Source organism: Nannobrachium achirus (assembly GCF_963921795.1).
Source record: "Nannobrachium achirus genome assembly, chromosome: 1".
Lineage (NCBI taxonomy): Eukaryota > Metazoa > Chordata > Actinopteri > Myctophiformes > Myctophidae > Nannobrachium > Nannobrachium achirus.
Genome location: NC_137810.1, coordinates 70,868,184 through 70,876,888, shown reverse-complemented (window position 1 = coordinate 70,876,888; position 8,705 = coordinate 70,868,184). Strand labels below are relative to the sequence as shown.

General features: G+C 42.9%; 1 protein-coding gene across 1 annotated transcript in view; it reads left to right on the top strand.

Moving 5' to 3' along the window:
* The window catches only part of LOC308289699 (uncharacterized protein), a 17,558-nt gene extending 10,758 nt beyond the window's left edge, over positions 1 to 6,800 (top strand). The window contains exons 9-11 of the mRNA XM_080731442.1: positions 2,240 to 2,480; positions 3,334 to 3,442; positions 6,699 to 6,800. Of these exons, the coding sequence (XP_080587568.1) occupies positions 2,240 to 2,480; positions 3,334 to 3,442; positions 6,699 to 6,761 (413 nt within the window). The 3' untranslated portion in view covers positions 6,762 to 6,800. The remainder of the gene's footprint in view (positions 1 to 2,239; positions 2,481 to 3,333; positions 3,443 to 6,698) is intronic.
* Positions 6,801 to 8,705: the final 1,905 nt, after the last annotated feature.

Below are 8,705 nucleotides of genomic sequence, written 5' to 3'. Positions count from 1 at the left end.
ATTTTATTTATTTATTATTTCTAGTTTTTAATAATTGTTTGTGAAAATGAAAATCAATACAATAGAAAATTACTAAAAATGAATGAAAAAAGTTATAAAAAAAAACACTGCCTGCTCACGAATTAGGCGGGTAGTATGAGTCACCAGAAAAAAAATAATGCATGTTTTTAATGAATCTATCATGGTTAAAATAGAGTTTGAAGTTACAACAGCAGCTTCTGCCTTTATCATCCCATTACTTGGGCTCTTATCACTTCTTATCAGCCCATTGCAATGGGCCAGGAGGGCCATGCTCTGCCTACTGAGTCGGTCAGAGTTTTTGATTGAAGAATTTATTAGAAGTTTGCAATAGAAAAAAGTACAGTTTCATGACAGTACAAATCACTGGTACAAGGTCAACTAAAAGGAGATCCTAGAAAGCCGAGGCTTATTTCCACAGGAACCACACTTTAAGTATCTCATATAACATTGAAATACAGACGGATAGAACATAGTACTTTATCTAGGATAATATCAGTTTCAAAAGCATAACATGAAATACAAAAGGCAGAATACAAAGAAAAAGGGGGGGGGGAGCATGGGGGCTTAGTCTATTTACAAGTCACGGGTAGCTGCTGTCTGAAGGTGACTTTTCATACCAATTTTGAAGGAGGCTAGGGATTTGCTCTCCTTTAGGGCTTGTGGAAGGGCGTTCCACATGTTGATGGTATAGCAGGAGAACGAGTTAGCGCCTTGTTTAGTGTTAAATCTACGCTGATGATGATTAGTGGAGCTGCCTCTGGTGTTATGATCGTGAACATCCTTGACCTTTAAGAAGTAGTTTGTCAGGTACATGGGAATCTTGGAGGTGTAGTGTATCTTGTACACCAGGCCCATTGCAAGATGCTGTACTCTGTCAGCTACTTTGAGCCACCCCACGCTTTCGTGGTGATGCTCGGTAAGGTGGGTCAGAGGAGGGAGACCAAGCACAACCCTAATTAGTTTGTTTTGGGCTGTTTGGAGCTTTAGCTTTAAGGCAGCTGGGGCGTCGCGATACCAGACAAGGACTCCGTAATCAATGAGGGGCCCAATAAGAGCACCTCCTAGTGTCTTTCGGGATTTAATATTGATCAGTGGGGCAACTCTTTGCAAGAAGCGAATTCGTTGATTGACTTTATTGATTACCTTGGTGGTCATTTTTTCACTGGATAGGTTAGCCTCCAGGATGCAACCCAGGTAGCAGATGTGTTTTTTTCTTTCTATCACAGTGTCACCTACTTTAATTGTGAAGTTCTCAACTAGGCTAAGTTTCTGACTAGATCCAAAGAGGATACATTCAGTTTTGCCTAGGTGAATTGAGAGTCTGTTGTCATTGAGCCAGGTGCAGATCTTGTTAAGTTCACAGTTAAGCGCCTTTTCAACCTGCAAAATGTCTCTGCCTGAGACTAGGAGAGCCGAGTCATCCGCGAACAGAAACAGATTGCAGTCACAAGCAGATGACATGTCGTTTACGTATATTAAGAACAACAGTGGTCCTAGTATACTCCCTTGAGGTACTCCACAGTTTACTGGGAGGGGGGGGGACAGGGTTCCGTTGACTTCCACCATCTGTTCCCTCCCCACCAAGTAAGAGTGCATCCATCTCACTGCTGTGCTATCAAGACCAATAGCTTTGAGTTTTTCGATCAGAATAGAATGATCGACGGTGTCTAATATTTACACTTTTACTATCTCCCCAGTGGGAGGCGAACCCAGGTCTTTGTTTTAGTAGCCACCCTGCTCTACTCACTGAGCTACCAAGCGGCTGACCAAACTCTTTTTTTTGTGCTTTTATCTTTTATCTTTATCTCTAACTCTAACCCTAACCCTAAACCTAACCCTAACCCTAACCCTAACCCTAGACCAGCCAATGGGTGTGTATGGGGCAACACATGGGGAGAAGCCCTGGAGGAGGACGAACTGGTAACATTTACATCAATCAAATATCTAATTATTGAATCAAACAAATTAAAAACTGTCCAGGGTGTTCATAAAAGCCTGATTAGACAATAAAATTACCAAAAGCTTATTTAAAAAAAAAGTGGAATAACCCTTTAAGTAAAAGTATAAATTCTTGCAATGTAAGTCTGGAATTCAAAATGTAGGCTACCTTTAATTGTTGGTATCAAAATATACTTTAAGTACCAGAATTAACAGTTTACAAGTTTCCAAAGTGTATACAAAAAAATCCTTATGGTCATTTACCCATCTGTGTCCTCAGGTGAAAGTGGGCATGTCTTAAAGGGACAGAGCGGGGAGGCAGGGCTGTCGGGACCCCCAGGGCGGCCCGGTGTGCGTGGTGACCCGGGGTCACCTGGTCCCCAGGGTCCCCCGGGACCCCTGGGGCCCAGCGGGGGAGGGGTTTCCATGGCCCCCGGCGCCGCCCAGCAGAGATCCTACTTCTCCTACAAGCGGACCCTCACCCAGCCCCCCTCTGCTGACACGCCTCTGAACTTCAACAAGTAAGACCACGCCCACCCCAAGTATACTAGTTATTATAGACCACTGTTTATGACTCTATGACAGGCATTTCCCTAACACTGGGCTGGGATGTGTTATTTGGAATCAGACCACAGCTCTAGGCAAACCCCGCCCACGGAAGCAACCACCACCGCACAGACCGGCAGTTCACTGCGACGGGACCTGCCGGTCCGTGCAGCAGCCGCCGGTCCTACTGCCGCGACTGCCGGTCAAACTGTCAGTCCTATCGCCGGCGATGCACTGCAACTGATGGTCGAACTGTCGGTCGTGTGGCGGTACCTGCCGTGGCAGTTCCGTGGCAGGTGCCGGTGCCAGAGAATGTATCCACTCTTTCTGCTATTCTGTCTTTGTTTCTGTCTAATAAAACATATTAGTTCTAATTTACAGTACACTTTAAGACAGAATAAGACATAATAAAGCCATAATAAGAAATAATGTGTTGGTAATTAGAATATAAGGTATCTATATAATGTGTTGGTAATTAGAATAGAAGGTATCTATCTATCTATTCTAATTACCAACACATTATGTCTTATTATGGCTTTATTATGTCTTATTCTGTCTTAAAGTGTACTGTAAATTAAGAGCGCTCTTTTTGAACCCTAACCCTTCCGCGGGGAGGTGCCGGGAGTCGCAACCACCTCAACCTAACCCGGGCAAACGTCTAATCTCTCTTTTGGGTTTTGATCTTAAAAGTTTGGGAACCGTTATAGATTATGTATGTTGATACGTGTGTGTGTGTGTGTGTGTGTGTGTGTGTGTGTGTGTGTGTGTGTGCGTGTGTGTGTGTGTGTGTGTGTGTGCGCACACGTGCGTGTGTGTGTGCGTGTTTAGGAATGGACTGGAGCAGACCAATGAAACAGACACTCTGACTCAAGGAGTGTTCACCTGTACCATCAAAGGAGTTTATTACTTCACTTTCCACATGTCTGCCAAGGCCCAGGTCTGTATGTCCGTCCGTCCATCTGTCCGTCCTGGTAAAGGAGTTTGTACAATTTACAATTTAGGCATCATTATCAGAGTGAGTTCCAGTCAGGGTAGCCTCGGGTTCCAGGCATTTTAAGCATCATTATCAGAGTGAGTTACAGTCAGGGTAGCCTCGGGATCCATGCATTTCAATAAGAAAAGCCTCGGTAAAGCCCCCGTAACTATGGTTCAGCCAATCAGGCAAGTCTGTGTGTGTATACAAACACAACCCCTCCTTCCCCCTCCACTCTATGACAGGCATCAAACTGGTCGTTGTCTTTGATGCTTTCATTGATAAGAGAGATCACTAATGAACTCTTGACGCTTTTATGGCCCAATCAATTACCTCAGTTCAATTTTAGCCGGGGAGCCACTGTGCCAAAATGAGAGAAGACCTGTGATGTCATGACATACTCCAAATTTTAGTTTTTCCTATTAATTTGGTCAATAAGGTACACAGAATGAGAGGCCTGCTCTGCCGGAAACACTGCGAAAAAAAGTTTCCCATTGACTTCACTATAATACTGGGAAAAAAAACACACCAAAAAAAGTAGCTTGTGAGGGGTCAAACGAGGGTTCTTGATGATTCTGAATCCATTGCAAGCATTTTATTGCATGAAAAACATTCCTTGGGCTAGATTTCAGCCTCTCAAACCTGTGAAAAGTGATGAGTCATCACTTTTCACCGTTATTCTGGTCCGTTTTCTAGCCCAAGGAATGTTTTTTAATGCAAAACAAATGCTTGCAATGGATTCAGAATCATCAAGAACCCCTAGTTTGACCCCTCACATGCTACTTAAAGCATATTTTTTTTGGTGTGTTTCTTTCCTGTATATTGAAGTCGATGGAGTGAATATACAAATGGCCATAACTTTTTTTCGCAGAGTTTCCGGCAGAGCAGGCCTCTCATTCTGTGTACCTTAATGACCAAATGAATAGAAAAAAATTAAATGAAAAGTATGTCATGACGTCACAGGTAAACCCCTATTCTTTGAGTTTTAAGCCTGTGGCTCCCCGGCTATTTGAAGTTCAAAGGGAGCAATTAAGAGCTCTGACCAGCTCCTAAAAACAACAGAGACCGGTGAAATAATGCTATTGGCCTCTGAGATCCAGCGGCGCGTATCCCCGCCCTTCTGGGTCATAGGACGTCCGGGCTTGGCCAGCCTACAGTCAGGGGTGTCATCGCCATGCTAGCTTGTGGTGGATATTTTATTTTTATTTTTTTGCCACAGACATGAACATGAGCAGACAATAATGTTACCAGGAACACGTAAAGTGATAGCCCTGAACAGTGCTTCATTTGATTTGAGGGGGAACATGTTCCCTCAGCTCTTGGAGTGGATCTGGCACCTATTTGATTGGATCTGGGACCTTCCCTGTCAATCAAAACAGTGCTGTTTGGTCATTCATGTTTTCATCCTTCCAAATACAGTAGAGACCTTTTTGGCTGCAGCATTTTGCTTTACCTTGTATTTTCATGTTTTTTTGCTAAATGTCTTGTAATTTTTCTGATGTGGTGCTTCATAGGTGACAGTGACACATACTAGACACACTAAGCTATAGCCTACTGTATATACACATACATGGTGTCATATCATTTTGTTAACAATAAAAAGAAAATACGTGAAATACGTTTTTAATATGCCAGTTATTCAGATTCATCATTCCAAATTGATAGATTGACTACCAGTGTTCGGATGGGCCACATGTGCCAAATGTTGATGCTAATGTTATATGGTATAACATTAGTATTTTAAATAGGTAAGAACATAACCCAGGGGGTATAGCGCCCTCCAGCGGCAGTGATGTGACACTTCACCTTACTATGACAGACACTCAGGTGGCAGGATGTTAGCAGAGATGTAGTTTTGTTTAGTTTATTAAGGATCCCCATTAGTCTACACCGTAGTGGAGGCTATTCTTTCTTTGGTCCAAGCATAAAACAACATCACAATACAAGACATAAAATGTATTACAGTATTAATTCATATACAGTCTTTCCATGATGTGACAGGGGCGTCCTCTTCCCTGAGCCAGGCCTAAGCCTCTAGTATATAGGCTACAGTAGAAATATTAACTAATTTATCGTGTAGATACAGTAGAATAATAAACGTCTTTATCTTAGACTCTTAGTATAAACTCCTTTTATCTTGCAGATACAGTAGGACAGGTGAAGTAGGCTATTTAAACGTCTTCATAGAAGACTTGTTACTTGTGCCAGCAGAGCGTGCAAGTAGCCTTCTGCGTTCGGCTGCGTATGTAGGCATGTCGGTGTCTGTATGTGTTTAAGCCCGTAGCCCAATGAAGGACCAGCATTACTGGCAACGTCATCATTAACAGCCAATGAGGGACCAGCATTCCTGGTGATGCCAGTGGTGATGTCACTGGCATCGCCAGTGGTGATGCCAGTGGTGAGCGCACCTCATGGCACGCTCTGCTGGCGCACAAGTACTTGCTCAAGGTGCAGGTTGGCACCTAGACTGAGAGTGCAGTTCTAGTTATTTGTGCCAGCATAGCGTGCAAGAACTGCGTTCGGCTGCGTATGTACGTATGCACCTCGACAGAGTGCAGTTCCAATTCATCTTGTAGTTTATAAACTCTATCTTATAGATACAGTAGAATTATAAACGTGTTTATCTTGTAGTTAGGTGAAGTATAAACTCTAACTTATAGATACAGTAGAATTATTAACATGTTTTATAGATACAGTAGAATTATAAACGTGTTTATCTTGAAGTTAAGTGAGGTATAAACTCTGTATCTTGCAGATACAGTAGAATTATAAAGTTGTTTATCTTGTAGTTAGGTGAAGCCTACACTCTATATCTTGTAATTGTAACTTACAGCGAGATTTCCCCTTTTAGTAGAACTAAAAGGGAAAATCTCGCTCTTTCGACAAGTCATTCTTTCAACTATGAGAGTTGGCAGGTGAGCTACTCATCTGCGTCACGGTTAGTGAGGTTAACATTCACCCACGACGGCAGGTTAGCATTTCACCATTTTAACATTCACCCGTGTCGAAAGAATGAACCGTCGAACAGATGCTATGTCGCAATATCAACACGCTCCCGAAAAAATAATAATATAATAATTACCTTGTAGTTAGGTGTAGAGTGTAAACCGGTGTGTCTGTTATTATCTTGTAAGTTGTAACTTACTGTAGAATTAAAAACGTGTTTACCTTGTAGTTAGGTGGAGTGTAAACCGGTGTGTCTTGTCGTCAACTCACACAGGTGTGCGTGAAGCTGAAGCAGGGGGCGGAGTCCAGGCTGTCCCTGTGGCGTTATTGGAAATGACACCCGGGCTCCAGACGGAGCCGCTCGATTGTCCACGACACTGCAAGCGGCGCGAAGGCCAGCGGACCTTGGTCCTGCTCTTCGCCCCCGAGCGCCGCAGGCGCGAGTGGCCGCGAAGAGCGGGCCAGGGCCGCGCGGCCGGCGGAGCGCCGCGCGAGTTACGAAGCCGTGGTGAATGCAATCTTTAATTATTGAAAAATAGCAGATTATACAAGCACACCTAGTGCTACGCTGCAAGCTTGTAGATCTGCTATTTTTGGAAAATATTGACAATTTGTGCAAGTCTCAGTGGTGCTCAAACCTTTCATGTGAAGGACCCCCAAAATGATATGTATTTGGCTACGGACCCCCATCTCAAAAATATTTAGTTCCAGGGATCCGCCAGAAGCAAAATTACAAATGTTCGCTTAGAAAATACATATATTCAAAGATTTGCACAAATTTTCACGGAAAATAGCAGATATATCTGCTATTTTTCAATAGTATAAAATAATGAAGGCTCCTCCACCTTGGACCCTAGTAACTCAGTCCCACTTTTCCCCCCATTGTGACGCCCCTGCTCTCCGAAACTGAACTTTTCGTCGGAGAGTTCCGACTTACCGACCTGCAGCTTTCCGAATTCTAATTCGGTGTAATGCTTTTCAGGAGAGAGTATATACCATGTGTTGTCCTTGCTCTGGATTAACAGCATCTGCTAAATGCCTAAATAGATATCTGTTGTACAATCATTAAATATAATCTTGTCATTAAAACATGTCTGTTGTACAATCATTAAATGTCTTAAATTAGTTTGTACACAGAGCATAAACAGAAACATTAGCCTCTAGGATGCAACCCAAGTAGGTTTGTACAAAGAGCATAAACAGAAACATTAGCCTCTAGGATGCAACCCAAGTAGGTAATTTAGTTTCTTTGTGTTATTACATTGTCACCCACTTTGACTGTGAAGTTATTGACCTCTTTGGATCTGATTTGATCCAAAGAGGATGGATTCAGTTTTACCCAGATGTATTGAACGTTTCTTGTCATTGAGCCAGGTGCAGATCTTATCTAGTTCACAACACGTCACAACGCGCCACGCTGTGAGCTTGTCTGCTATTTTAGATATGCAACACTGTGTGTGTGTGTGTGTGTGTGTGTGTGTGTGTGTGTGTGTGTGTGTGTGTGTGTGTGTGTGTGTGTGTGTACACACATATTATGTTGGGGATCACTTCTCACGTTCAGTGGTGGAAAAATAACTATTAAAAATTAAAAGTATCAATACTGCAATATAGAACTACTCTCTGTTACAGGTAAAATTTCGGAATTCAAAATGTACTTGAGTAAAGTACAAAAGTATTGGCATCAAAATATACTTATGTGACGGGTGGGACTCTAGGACCTGGGAGCTCAGAGCAGGCTACGGTAGCACAGCAGAGCGTCTATAATAGAGCTCTCGTGAGAACAGCTGAGTTGCGTTTGTTCTCGTGCGCTGAGGCTGTTGTTTGGAGCTGTGAGCTCGGCAAGTGCCGGTGATCTGCTGTGTGCAGATTATAACTGCAAGAGGTATGTTACCAAATGCCTGACACTGTAGATTATGCATCTTTTGTTGGTTTTATGAGGAGTTTTACAAGTACTCATTGATGTTACTGCACTTCTAGATTCTGTGGTGGTCCTGGACAGGACTTGCTGTGTTTGGTGTGATAACCAGAAACCAAACACACATGCACTAGCAGAGTCTTGAGGTAGGCAGTAAATTATGTTCATTGTACTTTAGCAACAAGGTCCATGTGCATATATTGTTACTGTACGAGGTTCAACCATTGTTTATGGGAGTTAAAACCTTTATACCGTTTTTGGTGTTTAACTAATATTATGTTCTGTATTGTATTTATAGAGGGCCATACCCAGATGTTCCTGGTCAGCTCATGTTCCTACCTGTTGGGTGCCCAAGCGCTTCGGGCC